This window comes from Camelus dromedarius, chromosome 10 (genome assembly GCF_036321535.1).
Source record: "Camelus dromedarius isolate mCamDro1 chromosome 10, mCamDro1.pat, whole genome shotgun sequence".
Taxonomy (NCBI): domain Eukaryota; kingdom Metazoa; phylum Chordata; class Mammalia; order Artiodactyla; family Camelidae; genus Camelus; species Camelus dromedarius.
In genome coordinates this window covers 40,871,921-40,887,786 of record NC_087445.1, presented here as the reverse complement: position 1 = coordinate 40,887,786, position 15,866 = coordinate 40,871,921, and the positions used below count along the sequence as shown (strand labels likewise).

General features: G+C 36.3%; 1 protein-coding gene across 2 annotated transcripts in view; it reads right to left on the bottom strand.

The window, feature by feature from the left end:
* The window catches only part of PCSK5 (proprotein convertase subtilisin/kexin type 5), a 413,695-nt gene that overhangs the window by 250,188 nt on the left and 147,641 nt on the right, over positions 1–15,866 (bottom strand). For both annotated transcript variants that reach the window (XM_031449902.2, XM_010978064.3), the window contains exons 6-7: positions 6,174–6,262; positions 2,329–2,501 (exon numbers count right to left, since the gene is read on the bottom strand). In XM_031449902.2, the coding sequence (XP_031305762.1) occupies positions 2,329–2,501; positions 6,174–6,262 (262 nt within the window). The remainder of the gene's footprint in view (positions 1–2,328; positions 2,502–6,173; positions 6,263–15,866) is intronic.

The window sequence follows — 15,866 nt, the reverse complement described above, 5'->3', positions numbered from 1 at the left end:
GTATACTCATGAGGCTATGTGTATTACTAACATATATATATTCATTTTAATGAGAAATTCCAGACTGCTCTGTATTATATGAAGAGCCCTGCACATAAATTTGAAAATTAAATATGAACCAAGTGTGATTTATTTAACTTGAATAACCATTGTATTGATGGCACAGAGAGAGAGAGAGAATAATTTGCAGTCCAAGGCTTTGGTAATGAAATCACCAGATTGCTTAGAGTTCATTCATTTGGTGTTCAGGCACCTTGAAAGGAAAATTTCAGGCAACAACTTAGAACATTATTCTCTTGTTTAAAAGGGCTCTAATGTAGCTGAAAATTGACAGAGCTATAAAAGTATGTCTTAACCAAATACAGACTATCTTTGAGTTAGAAAGTACGTAAGTGCAGAAGCTTTCCCTCCAATCTATTTCAGAATAACCAGGAGATAGCCTAGCTCAGCCTTCTGATTAAAACTCTAGCACCAATCCCACAAAGGTGGAAGAATCATAATTATCTGTCCTCCAGCTACGTTACATTAATGAAATGCATGCACTCCACTGCTCCAAATCTGGGCTGAATTTATAACAACCCTATGGTTAGCATAATTTGCAGTAAATTAAATTAAATTCAACAAACATTTACTGAGTACCCACTAGAATTCAATGTGCTTTATGGCTTTTGTAAACCCATAAAGATGCATAGAATACAAGTTCTGCTCTCTAGGAACTTACCATTTAGTGAGGAAGATACAGGCGAAACTAACTCTGATATAAAGCACAATATGATAAAGACTATACATGCCACCAGTGAGAATAGCAAGTATAGGAGAGGGATCACATATGCACAGTTCTAGTTTGGGCAGTGAGAAGGCTTCTGGGAAGAGGTAATAGTTTAGCTGACGTTCGATGGTCAAATAGGATTTGTCTGTATCGAAGTAGGTCATGGGAGAGAGGCAAGGACTGCACACTGCAGAGAAAGCAGCATGTGCCTATGGGGAGAAAGAGTGGAGTACGCTTTACAGACACAGGAAAACACACTATGGTTACCAAAGGGGAACGTAGGGGGGAGGGATAAATTAGGAGTATGGGATTAACAGATGCAAATCACTGCACATAAAATCGATAAGCAACAAGGATTTACTGTATAGCACGGGGAACTGATTCAATATATTGTAATAACCCATTATAGACAATAATCCGAAAAAATACATATGCATCTGGATCACTTCGCTGTACCTCTAAAACTGACACAAGATTGTAAATCAACTATATTCAATTAAAAATAAGAGCGGAGTATGCTTATATTCTTACAAAGTAAAAAGAAATGAGGAAGCAAAAAGAGGTTCGGCTGCGATCAATGATGGCCTAACATCAACATGATGACTCAGACACAGAGAACAAACTACAGGTTACCAGTAGGGGGGGCAATATAGGGATAGAGGGTTAAGAAGTACCGACTATTAAGTATAAAATAAGCTACAAGGATACATTGTACAACAGGGGGAATACAGCCAATGTTTTATAATAACTATAAATGGAGTATGACCTTTAAAAATTGTGAATCACTATATTGTACCTCTGTAATTTATAATACTATAATCAATAATACTTCAATAAAATTTTTCTTAATTAAAAAAATGTACGCTTTAAATCACTCAATGGTCTATTCACAAGTAAGGAAGAGAAAGGAATTGCTTCTGGTGGACCTCTCCTCCTTTCAGGATTGTAAACATATAGCCCCCCCCCCCTTTTTTTTTACTATATTCAAATAAGGTAGCATTTCTTAAGATCTGTAATTTGAAACAGATATTTTGTTACATTAGATTATATGGTCAGTTTTGGGGGGGAGGAAGTTTTTAGTAAAGTCAAGGAAGATGAGTCCGGAGCTGCCTGGTTAGGCAATGTGGGAACAGCCATAAAAATCAAATTGTCCTGGGACACAGGTGAAGCGAGGGAAGAGACTGCACAAGGGAGATGCCCAGAAGGGCGTTGTTGGATGATCTATCAACACCAACTGGACAGTTTCAACATTTTCAATTCTCAGTCTCACAGTGGAGAATTTATTTCTCCAAATCCAAGATTAACATACAGATGAGTATTAACATATTAATGAATATTTCCTTTGAACAAATCTAAGCATCCAAATACTCCTCTGTTTTCATCAGAGGAAACTCTCTAGCCCTTAGCTAATCTGCAGAACAGGTAACAACACAGACCCCTGAAGGTTCGGCATCCCTCTCCATGAACCTGTCTACCGGCTCAGCCTAGAGCTCAGAGATGACTTCATATGCGAATTATCACCAATCGACAGTTTGAGTTAAGGTGCTTTTAAGACTTACCATTCTAACGCCGTTTTCAAAGGCTTGCCGGGTGAGTGGAGCTGGTCCGTCCACAGTCTTGCCATCATCATCTGGGCCCCAGCTGGCGCTGTAAATGTGTACGTGCTGGGGATTGAAGCTAACTGACTTGGCTTCAACCATATCCGTGACATCTCCATCCAGCATTCGAACTCCTTCAAGACAGAAAGGGGAAGTAACTCTACTGGACGCTTAACTGTATGACACCCAAACAGACCAAGACATATTTCAATCGTAGCATTTTTTTTTAAGGAAAGAATAAACTTTATCAACATTTAAATGAACATCTTAAACAAAAGTGAACATAAATACAAAACAGAAACAGACTCATAGACATAGAATACAAACTTGTGGTTGCCAGGGGGGAGGGGGGGTGAGAAGGGACACACTGGAAGTTGGAAATTTGTAGATACCGACAGGCACATGTAGAATAGATAAACAAGATTATACTGTATAGCACAGGGAAATATATACAAGATCTTATGGTAGCTCACAGAGAAAAAGAATGAGACGATGAATATATATATGTTCATGTGTAACTGAAAAATTGTGCTCTACACTGGAAACTGACACAACATTGTAAACTGACTATAACTCAATTTAAAAAAAAGAACAAAAAAGAACAGAAAAGAAAAAAAAAATTGAGCAGGAAACGATAGGGCAAGATTTTTCCGAAGCTTTCTTGTGGGGAAAGAAGTTACATTGCTTGTAAAAGAGCAAATTTTCTTGAAAAACTTTTTTATTCGTTGTTCTCTTTTTCTAAGTTTCCACATTCTCTCCCTCTTCTTAATTCCTGTCTTAAGTGAGTACTTGACAAAGTCTCAAGAAATCCATCTTCCCTAAATTTCTCATTAGATAACTTGTGCACATAATTGGTATAAAACATTCTCACTCCAGCAGTCTTACAAAATTTGGAGAGCTGCCAAGTTAGAGTAGTCCAATTTCCTTCATACTTAATATTACCTCCTAATCTGTACGACTGATGTGAACTTAACATATCACTTCTTTGCCAAGTTATTTATAGGTCAAATAATAAATGAGAATGCCCTCTGTGCACGTAACACATCACACAATTCTCAAAGGGTTTTGGCAATGTTCATTAATTTTCATGTAAGTATTCCCACCAGATAGATAGGCATTTATTATTAACCTTAAGTTGCAAAAATAGACACTAAGATACTAAAAAATAAATTATATGTCAAATACCAAGCTTTCCCTTTTTTTGTTTAGGAGACTCATAACAACAATAAAAATCTAATCGTTAAACAAACATATCTTTCCTTAAGCTAACCTTAAATACCATCACTGAGACACTATATTCATTTAAAATTGTATCTTTACAGCCCAAACTTACTCCATGGGAAAGTCTTGTTATCTGGTAGGATTTTAAGTTTTAATTGGTTACCAATAAATGAGGATTAAATAATAAAACCTCAAATCAGACAGCTTTAAATGCTATGTGGTTTGAGGTGGGAATTCTGGTAGAATATAAAAATATTCTTGAAGGAAACACATCTTTGTACTTTAAAAAATGTTTACCTTTTAACTATAAAACTATAAACATAGAAAAACAGAAAGAATGACAATGAACATGGATACAGCCAGTACTCAACTACTGTTAACATTTTGCCACATTTTCTTCATCTAAAAATATAACTAATAGGCTAAACCATTTTAAATTACATGACAGCTATGACACTCTATCCTTTAATATTTTTTTCCAAAAATATAATGGAAATAAACACCCAGTCAACAGTTAAATTTACCCAAAGCATCCCTGAAGACATTGCATTTGGTTGCTACGTCTCTTGACTATCTTTTCCTCTAGACTTACGTATGTTGAAAGGAGCTGTATATAAACAGGTGATGTGGAGAGCAAAGGTTTTGAACAAGTCTCTTTAAAACTTATGGGATGGAAACTGTACTTAGAAAGCTTGTGGGCAGTTTGTTTTGTAGAAGGAAAATTCCCAGCAGGGCGCTCTGCATATACTGGGTCCTTAGCAGCTATTGGTTTGTTTTGATTTGACATGAATATTCAAAGTTCACCTGCATGGTTTTTACCAAATAAAGATGAACTACTTCCTAGTCTTACCTTCTATTTAAAAGCATAGAATGGAACTATTTTAGTACAGGGAGGTCTGAAATAAATACTGGACTATATAAGCACTCCAAAGTAATCTAACCAGTATGTCTAAACAAAGGAATATCTACACAACACGTGAATTTAGTTTCTGCATCATGCAATTTATGTGAAGTCCATGAAAAAAATGCTTGATAAGAATCATACCTAGAAGGTAATACTAATTTTCTGACCAAAAAATTATGAATAAGAATTTTGTTTTCCCAAGTTTAAAGACGAAAGGTTCCTTTTTCTTCACTTAACTAACCGCAAGGCTTCATGCCTTGGGTCTAAGGGGATTACGTTTATAATTTACAATCTTCTTGTTTTTAGGAGGACAGGGCACTTGTCACTCACTGTCATATACTCTTTTTTTTCAGAGGTCCTGCTCAGCTAGGCCAGCAGTTCATCTGTGAGGTTCACAAGTTCATCCCTTCACTTCCTCCAGGTCAGAAGTGCTGGGTTAGTGATGAAGAGTAAAGGCAGGGACCTGGAAGTGTGTCTGTATGTGAGTGTGTGTGTGCTGGGCAGTAAGTAGGTTTGCCTGGTAGACACCAGTCATCTGACTATCCTCAGGAGAGCAGGAGCCTCCAGCACCCTCATGGTTCTTCAGAGGAGGTCTGTCTCCTTCCCATAACTCCTCTGTGAACCTTCCCCTGACACACAGCAGATGCTCTCAGAGTTCAGCTAATTACTGGTTAACAAGCTGCCACACTCTTAAGAATCTGTGATGAAATAAAGGAAAAAAGAGGGCAAATTTACTGAGGACTGACACACAAGATGATCTCAGAAAATCTATTCTTAGCACCATTATGATATACCCCAATTATTTCACATCACAAATGTCTACACTTAGCCTAGAAAGGACTATCATTTTCATTTTTTAGGTCCAACTCTGTTCTCCATTTGGAAACAAATAATATAGTGGAATCAAGGATGTCAGCCTGGTTCCAGGAAATTCATCTTATGGTACCCTTTAGGAGATGCCAATAGGATCTATACCATCTCTTACAATGTTTTCTTTCCATTTGTCTGTGGCTGCGGCATCAGGCTATACTCACAAAGATGACTGTAAATGGGAAAGTAAGGGTTTGCTTCTATTAATGTCTAAATTTATACTGCTTTGGTTGGGCCCTTGTAGTAAGCATATGTATATTTAAGTCTGCATGTATGTGTGTTTGTGTGTGTGTGTGTGTAATCTGCAATTATTAATAGTAACAGTATGACTACATTCTGGGACTGTAAAAGGAGATTTTACTATTTACTTTTTTAATTCCAATTAAAAGGAACTTTTTGTAAAGCCTAAGGAAAAGAAAAAAAATATTTTCTGCTTCGATAGAATTCCAAAATGCTTCTTTCCATAGAGATATTATGACCTGGTATTTATATTATTAGTTCTTTCTGACCTAGGTCCCAATTGTATAGTTCAGTACAGATGCCAATGGCTGCACCTTCACTACTGGACAATCTTTTTTTCATGCCTGTTTAAAGAAAGAAATGCTTGTGTTTGCAACACGTTAGGGGGACCACTCAGAAGTCTTTAACTGGATTTAATAACACTGGTTAACACAGTCAGTTTGCTGTTAGCACTCGTCAAACACTATTATGCAAACATATGCCTGTCTCTGGTTCAAAAAGGGTTCTGAAAACCAGTTAGCATGAGAGTTCTTAGCTCGGTTCTCTATCCGTGGAAGTTTCTTTCCCATACCTCCGATCTTGGCGTTGAAAGCAATTCCAACTGTGCAGTGAGAGTTGTTTGCTGCGGCGGCCACTTCTCCAGCACAGCGGGTCCCATGCCTGCAGGGAGAACACACACACTTTCTAAAGCAAGACACCTCATTCTCACAAATTCAACATGTCCTTGCCACCACCCGGACTTCGAAGTGGCGGACAATGTAGGTAGCAAGCTGTGGGTGTTTCCGGAACTTCCTACCCAAGTAGCACTTGCCCTGTCCATAACTTTTAGCACTTAAGTATATTCTGTTTTGGAATTACAGTCTTGTATGTTTATTTTTGATATCTCACTTTCTTAAGTAGAAATTCTCCTTGAAAGCTAAGATAAAATTTTGTTTCCTTGTGTTGTCCACACTTTTGCTGTCCTATATGGTAACCACTAGCCATGTACGGCTAAGAGGGTACTTGAAATGGGGCTAGTGTGACCTCATCTTAATTTTAACTTTATTTAATTTTAATTAAATTTAATTTTAATTATGTTTAATTTTAAATAAATAAAATTATTTAATTTTAATTTCAATTCAATTATTAGAAAATTTAAGAATGTGGGTATGAAAATCTACTTTTTAAACTGGAAATTCAAACACAGATCAAGGATCTCCAATGAAAATTTATCTTCTAAAATGGGATTGCTGTAAATCACACTGGACTTCAAAGATCTTGTATGAAAAGACAATGTAAAACAACTCACTAATTTTTTATATCAATTACATGTTGAAATATTTTACTTAATATAGTCTCAAAATCTGTTTCATCTGTTTGTTTTCACCTTTTTACTGCTTTTTAAAGCTGAGGCTGCCAGAAAAGTACAATATTTTTCTGAAAGATATTTCCTGTTATTTCTCACCACAGTAAATAATTTGTTCTTTGATCAGAAAAATCTTTTAGTTGAAAGGACTTCTAAGAAAGATCACCTTATCCAAGGATGGCAAAGAAGTGTCAGACGCCAAGGACAACCTGCTTAGGAATGGTGGCCTAACACCGTGTGTGCTGAGAAGAATCCTGGGGCGTGGCTCAGCCCAGAGAAAGACAACAGGACTGATGACTAACGCCCGTCCTGGATGCAGGAGGAGGGTGCGACAACCACTGTGGTGTATTTCTCACTGCTAGGCAGGTCCAATGCCCACCTCCCTTCCTGCATTTTTAGAGATAAGGGCGCTTAAGGAGACCCTGAGGTGTAAAGAGATCTGTCAAAAACAGTCAGTGACTAAAACTCAGGCCCCTCAAATTCTACTTTAGTACTTTTTATTTTACAGCATATTCTACACACTCATCATGGGATATAACTGTCATCTGTACAGCTATAAACAGGTGCTGCTTACAACTGACAGGTGCATACCAGGTGATACAGAAGAGATATGTCCTGCTTTTTCCACTTAGCAGTGCCATGCGTATCTTTCTGTGTGTCATTTAAATGGTTACTATCATTCCATATACTCTTTTAAGTATAATCAATTTACATATACAAATGGCATATATATACACATATATGAATGTGTGTGTATGTGTGTATATATATATGCTATATATACATACATGTATATACATGCAACATAATCTATTCCTAGAAATTTACCCAGGTTTTTACTAGTATTAAAGAGGCTACAAAGAACAGTCTTGTCTATATATAATTTTATGTCTACCTTGGGACAAATTTTTAAAAGTGGAATTGCTGGATCAAAGAGTACAGAATATACTGTCGAATTGTTAACAGAAGATCAAAGTAATATAACTGAACCTCATAAAAACTGCAAGACTGATAAATATTACTACAAAACAGCAAAATTTTGTGCATGACCAAAAAAGATAGATCATAAGCCAAACTGACAATACGAAGAATGGAGAGAACATCTGGACAAGTCCCTGCATATATAAACCCTGATGTGTGAGCTTTTCAATCTTTTTCATCCTTGCCAAGCTGACATGAACATTATCCCTTGTTGCTTCCCCTCTTTATCACTTCTGATTACACTTGATACTGTACATCTTTTCAAATATTTATTAGCTATTTCTGTTTCTTGTTTTGTGAATAACCTTTGCATGCCCTTTGCCCAAATTACTTGTTGCATTTCCATCATATCTGCTGCAAATACGACTCCAACGTAACAATCTTTTTTGTAGCAATTTTAGGTTGTCACACATGGCATTTAATTTTGATGTACTCAAAATCATCTTGCCCTTCTGATATCTGGTTATACCACTTTAATCATCAGAAAAATGATCTCTTTTTAAAAGAAAAAAAAATCTTTTTTTGTAAGCCTCAAGCTAAACTACTAATTTTCCCATGAGCATAGCAATTATTTACTATGATTCTTCGTTAGCCTTTTATTGCATATGACTTCATGGTGTAAGTTGTTTTTATTCAAATGTCAAATTCCCTTTATGAGGCTACTGTTCTTATACTTCATTGCTCTATCATTAATTAATTCAAGTGCTACTGGATCATAGGACAGCTGTTTTTAATTCTGCTCTAGTTTACTCTATGCCCCATGAGTTATTTAGAAGTACCATTTTAAAATTTCAAAAGTATGCAGGTGTTTGTGTTTTTGATATCAGTAACTTAATTACCTTATGATAAAATAATTTTTATGAAGCAATCGTTTGAATTTTGTGAGACTCAGAAAATGGCCAAGTATGTGATCAATTTTTATAAATGTTCCACGTGGTTGAAAGAATGTATGTTCTCCAATTGTTCCATTATGTCAAGCTTGTTCATCACATTGTGGATTTGTTAATGTTGTTTGCACTGCTATCAATTTTTATTGCATTTAGAATGGAATTATCAAGTCTCTCTAGTGAAGCAAATTGTTTATGAATATATAGTAACACTCTATGGTTCTTGCAATAACGAAATTAATGATATCTGGTTAACATTTAAATTATGTACCATCTGATCCTTTTACTTTCAAACATTCTGTGTTCATATTAGTTAAGTCTCATAAATAGAATATAGTTATTTGGGGGAGGGAGCTAGGCTATCTTTGTCTTTAAGAGTTAGTCCATTTACAGTGACTGTATCTATTCATATATTCACATTCATTTCTGTATTTTTTTTAACCTGTGCTAGTTTGGATGTTATGTGTTCTATCTATCACTTAGTGGTTATCCTCGATATTTGATCATGGATATCTAAGATCACAAAGTCTGAAGTTACTAATACTTTTTTCAATTTTTCCCAAACAATACAGACTTAAGAATGTTTTAACGCTGATTATCCACCTCTTGACATGATCTCCCCCTATTTATAGTTATACATTGGATTTTTAAACTCTAGAAATCACCTGTGAGTGTTACTATTTTAAACAATCAATGTTTGTTTAGTTTTATAAAGACATTCTTTGCTCTGTTGATTTTTGTAGCTCCTATTTCCTTCCAGGATCATTGATTTCTTTCTGAAGAACATTCTATAAATGTACTCTTCAGAAAGGCTTTCGGTAACCTCAGAAAATGACTTTATTCTACTGTTGTTCTTAAAAACTACTTTCACTGGATGTAGCATTCTATACTAACGGCACTTCAAAGATACCATTCCACTGCTTCTTTGCTTCCATTGTTTCTGGTAAGAAATCAGCCATCTGGCAATCTAGATCTCTCTGGATGCTTTTCAGATCTTTGTCTTTTCTATTCTGCAGGTTCATTAAGATGCAATATGTGTAGACTTAAAAAAATTCTTTCTTGGAATTCCTAAGCCTGCAGTTTAATGTTTAAATCTTCAGAAACCTCAGGTACTACCTTTGAAAACTGCCTTTACATCATTCTATGGTGATTCCTCTTATCAGAATCCCAATTAAGCATACATTAGACTTTTCACACTATCTTAATCTTTAATCTCACCTTCCCATATCCTTCTCTCTTTTGGCTGTGTTCTGTGTAACTTGCTGAGTCCTATATTTCACTTATCCTATCTTCAGCCATGACTGTTTGATCATTTCACTGTATTATTCTTTTCAGTTACTATATGTTTTATTTTTTGAAGTTCTTTTTTCAAATCCACCTGTTTAATTGGGACAGTCAGTTTTTTTAAAAAATACCTTCTGATGTTTATTTCTTGATACATATGCATTACATCTAATAATTCTAAATAGGTGAATCTAATTCTACTTGTTTTTCCTACTGGCTTGTTTTCATGGTGATCTTTCTCCCACGTAATTGGTGAATTGTCCATTTAGGATATCCCATCGTTTAGGCTTTTACCTTTGTGAAGTCTTTGGGAAATGCATTTTTTAAAAAATAAGAATTAAATTCGCTTCTACCATTTATCCTGGGCCACACCAACCAGGATATGTTCAACCAAGTTTAAAATTTGGGCCGTACAAGTGATATGGTTTACAGGTGCAAATTCCACAAGACAGTTAGTTATCCTCAAAGGTAATTATTTATCCTCTTCTCCCACTTTCTTACCCACGGTGAGAAAATCAAATGCATCCTCCATCTCTCTGTGTAGGTTTTCTTTTTCTATACTTACTGTACTGAAGCTAGTGCCTCGGGGGTTCTGTTTCATGCAGAAATCCTCTCTCAGCCCTTTGGACCAAGGCCTTGTCTCCTGCCATCCCTGCACTTTTTAAAATCCAGCTCCAGGCTGGCTGGGATTGGTCACTTACCCTGGGAAATGCCTAGTGTCCACCTACTGCCCACCTAGTTTATAGATTTGAGCTTTCCCAGAGAAATACTGCTGGTGTCCCATTAGCTCGACCATGCGCTGAAAAGTTCTTTAATATACTCCCAGGAGTTTTGGATGTACTGTAGCAGGGGAGTTTAATTGAATATCTCTTCTACCATATTATTAAAACATAGAAGAAGTAACTTGGTTCTGTATTTCTAAAATGCAATAACGCCTTTCACATACTATGTGCATCAGTAATGTACAGTGAATGTAAGTGAAGAACAGAGTGACTATTTTCCTTATAAAAACATTTCTAGTAACAGTTTCTGTACAAGGCTCTACATCATGATATAGGGACTATTTTGGGGAGACAGGAAAGTTATACTCTACTGCTGACACACATATTTTAAACATCAGTTAAGTCATACATTGCAGCATACTGTAATTGAGGGTCCAAATTGCTAGCTCAACTACAGTAAACAGCCCACTCTTCAGATGACAATGATTATTATTTCAAGTAAAGTACTAGTCATCTTTTTTATTTTTATATCTCTGTTGGACTCTGTTTTGACATGGATTTAAAATAGATCACAGAACAATTGATATCATCATGACCTATTCAAGTACGTGAACATGATTCAATTTCTTCCTTCTCCCAAAGAACAAAGGGTCAGCAAAAAGTACATTCACAATGTCAGTTAAATATGAAAGCCACAAAACAGACAAAATCTGTTTTTCAGATGTATGCTTCTTCAGAGATGACACAGTATGAGCATTTAAATTATTTTCAGCATAAGAAGAAAGTTTTAGTAGATTTTAGTCCAGAAAACAATTAGATTACACTCTGACCCACATCCACCTAAATAAGAACTTTTACTAGACAAGTCCCACATAATTTCCCTTGGAAAATGAGTCACCTGTTTAGCTTTCTTGAATATGTTCACAATATTACTAAGATACATATTTCCTGAGACTTCTAGAAAATAACCTCATTATGTAAATTTTATAAGGATACATAAACCAGTGACTTAAAATAAGACTGGGACATTGTGCTGTACACCAGAAATTGACACACTGTAACTGACGGTACTTCAATAAAAAAAATAAATAAAAATAAAAGAATAAATTAGACATCATCTGAAATAAAATGCATTTAGACAAACTAGGACTTAAAAATGCATCACTTCTCTGAATCTCTTAAGGATACTGTCATTGCTGCCAGGACCCTAGTAAGTGTAAGATGTTTTATGTAATTTTTTTCTTGAATAAACCATTTTAGCTCTTAATGAGCATCCTGACTTAAAAACCATGTCTGTCTTTGTCCTACTGCTTTCTCTTACTCAGGAAAAGAAAGTTTTCTACCTGTTACACCCTCAACAATAAACCGTTATAATGATAGGTCTCGTGGTTTTACCCTGGCTGAATGATCGAAAAGATAGAAAATTAGATCAGAGAGGGCCTGTTAGCGCGTATCTATAATACTGTGAACATAAACAAGTTAGGTGAAGAGAATCTAAAATATAAATTCATGTGGTCTATTACATCTTGCTAGGTAGTAAAATATTACCTAAATTTCTTATTTGCTTTGTCTCCAAGTCCTCCAATCATACTGCTTTGTGAACTTCTTCTTTCATATGAGTTAGCGGGGATGGAAATACGAACTCATTTGAGATTTACCATGAATCTGAAGACAAGATGTGAGTAAGCCCAGCAATGAGTCAGAGACATCAGGTCATGTGTAAAAGGTCTCCGTTACAGATATCACTGCATTGCTTAAAAGTCAAAGTTATACATGGACAGAATCAGGCCATGGCAAGTTGGAGAAAGACTACTTTCTATTTCTTTTCTTCCTCGGAACAAACATCTTTAACAGTGCATGGTGCCCCCGTCCCCTCCTCCACTGTTTCTATTCCCTTTTGACATCTGGTGTGCCCATTCTCTTTGGCATATTTTGATTTTGTTTAAATCTACGTGGAAACCTTCCATTTGGATCTATTTCAAAAGCCCCGTTAGAAAGGGAGGGGAAAGCAAGAAACAGCGATGTGGGTGAGGTGTTCTCCCATGTACCACTTAGAATTGCTGTTTGACGGCTCATGTTCTTGATAATATTACCACTTTATGTTTGTACCACACTCTCCACTTTCCAAAGTATTTTAACCTCATTGGATTCTCACTTCAACCCTGTGAAGTAAGCAAAACAGACTTTACTTCTCTTACTCTACAAATGAGAATGTTTAGTGCGTCAGACAGTGATTGGAAGGTATACACAATGACAGGACAAAGACTAGATCTGGATCTCCTGGGTCCTTATATAACGCCATTTCACTCTCCCAAGCAAGGGGCCTACATTTGAATGATTGCCAAGATTTCATGACTTCTTTGCTTGCTATCTTCCTTATCTTGTGGGGTAGAGGCAACTTTATTTCTTCATTACTATTGATGACAGACATATTTGACAATATATTTTATAGACTCTCCATGATAAATTATTCAACTTGAGTTATAAGGAGGAAATGTTAGGAATCTTAAAAATGAAAGCTGAAGAAGGGAAAATAGCTGAAAAAAGCTGTCTTCAGCAGAAAGCTTAAGAAACATATACGAGGAAAAAAAAAGTAAATTAAAATTTTTAAAAAGAAGAAAATCACCCAGTCCACCTTTGGTGATTAGTTTTTGTGAGACAATTAAGATGATAGCTTCTGGTGTGACTACAATTATACATAGTCCCTAAGGCTTCAATAATATTAAATTTTCTTTTATTATACTAGGAAGAAACTCGGGAAAACTCATTCAAAATAACTGCTATGGACTGACTGTTCCTGTCTATCCCACCCCCATTTCACATACTGAAACCCCAATCACCATGTGATGATATCTGGAGTCAAGGACTAGGGGAGGTAATTAGGTCATGAGGGTGGTAACCTCATGTTGGGATGAGAGCCTGTCCATCTTATCTCTTCTTAGAAAAGAAATGAGAGAGATTGCTTCCTTTCTTTTCCGTCACCTTGTAAGAAGGCAGCCACCTACAAGCCAAAACCCAAATCTACCAGTACCTTAATATTGGACTTCCCAGCCTCAACTGAAAAATAACTGAAAAATAAAGGTTTGTTGTTTAAGTCACCCAGTCTATAGTTTTCTGTTAGGGCAGCCTGGACAAAGACGATGACAAATAAACAGACACACAAAACAATATTATAGTCACAGATCCTTTCATAGCCTAATAATGAAAGAATCTTAAGCATGAACTTTAACTTAAACTTTGACAGTTTTTATACTTAACAATAGACATTGTGACTCCTTCTTTGGGCCCTCAGGAATAATATATACAATATTTAAAGAAATTAATAGAAGTTAGCATTTGTCAACTGCCCTAAACTTCAACAGATATGTTGCAGGCAAGGAAATAAAATGAAAAATATATACAGTATAATATTAGGTAGTAATAGGACACTACTAAAAATTGGCATCAGATATATCGTATGTAAATGACTAGTAAGTATTAAAAACAAGCCAAAGAATATTTCTTTTGGAGGGTTAAAAGTATTGTTAGTTTGACACACACATACATATACACACACACGAGTGCATGTAAAAACAGGGGAAATTTGAATAAGATGTGTAAATTGCATTAATGTCAATTTCTTGGTTTTGATATTTTACTATAGTTACAAACATTATTCCTACTGGGGGAATTCAGGTGAAGGATACGGGGGGGGACCTCGACTAATTTTCAAACTCTGTGAGTTTATATATATATATTTTTAAAGTTTAAAAGTCATTGTAGGTCTGAAGAATTTGTACAGTTTCTATAATATTGGTTGTACTTCAACAAGAATACTTCAGTCAGAACACAAAATATTGACAATAAAATAAATAAAACTGAGTGGTCAATAAACTGTTTTAGAAGTGCTTTCTCACCTCTGCCATTTCCTCTCGTCCTTATCTCCCCAGCCTAGGAAAATGGTTTATTCACTGTTAACTGAATTCCTTGTTAACTATGCTAGCCCACATCTGAAGGAAAGAACAGATAGCTTGGTTTATCAGAAAACCTGGTTCTTCACTTTTGCTGCTATCTCAGCTACAGTGCTGCATGCAATGACGAAGTACAGCAAAACCCACGCAGGCTCGTGTGTTGTGTGTATATGTGCATGTACACGGTCCTGACCAAGATGGTAACCAGCTTTTCATCAGCCTTCCTGCTCTTATTTTAGGGACTGACAACATCAAGGCACTTGGGTATGAGTGATCCCTTTGATGAAATACACTAATCACGATGGTGGAACGCTGCCCTTTTTGTTGGCTCCCTGGTTAATACTCTAAATTCACCTCATCATGCTTTTTGGCTCCTCTTTTTGCTTTCATGGTTGGTCTTCCACTTGTTACTTGAACTTAATTCTATGCGCTCAGAGTGCCCATGCCTGTCTCTGTCCCCGAGTGATTCCACGATGCTGTTCCTACCCCACTGGGTCTCTTAAGAGCCCACACCCCTGCTCTCCAAGCTCTCTAACCTCTTGTCAGAGGGTTCTGTTTGAAACTTAGATCTGTCATTGAAACTTAGATCTACTCCATGTGTAGAGCTTTGGGAACAGTCTGATTCATTTTCCACCACAAGTGGAGGACTGAGAAATTGTTTCCCTTACCCCTTGACTATGAACATTCAGAAATTAGTGATTCCTGCTGAGTCTTTTTAGGTCTGTTCTAAGTGAGCTGGTAGTCAGGAGTTTTGTCTTGGAAGTTCATAGATGTGGGTCTGGAGGACCCACCTCTTCCCTGGAATCGGAGGGTGCTGCATGATGCCCATCTTTTCTACTGGACATCTGCCTGCCTTATCAGGATAAGTAATGACGACAGTTCCAGAACATAGAAATATCACACTTCTTTCTAAGTAAGCAATGCACTCTGTCAGGAAGGCTGTTATTTTCTTGCAAACTATCAAAGTATCTACCAAGGAATATTTTAATTAACAATATCAAACTCTCCCAACCCTCCCTTCCACCTTCCCTCATTCCTTTCTCAAGCCCAGATAATTCACATCCTATGTCCTAGGCATCTTTCAAGCAAGGCGCA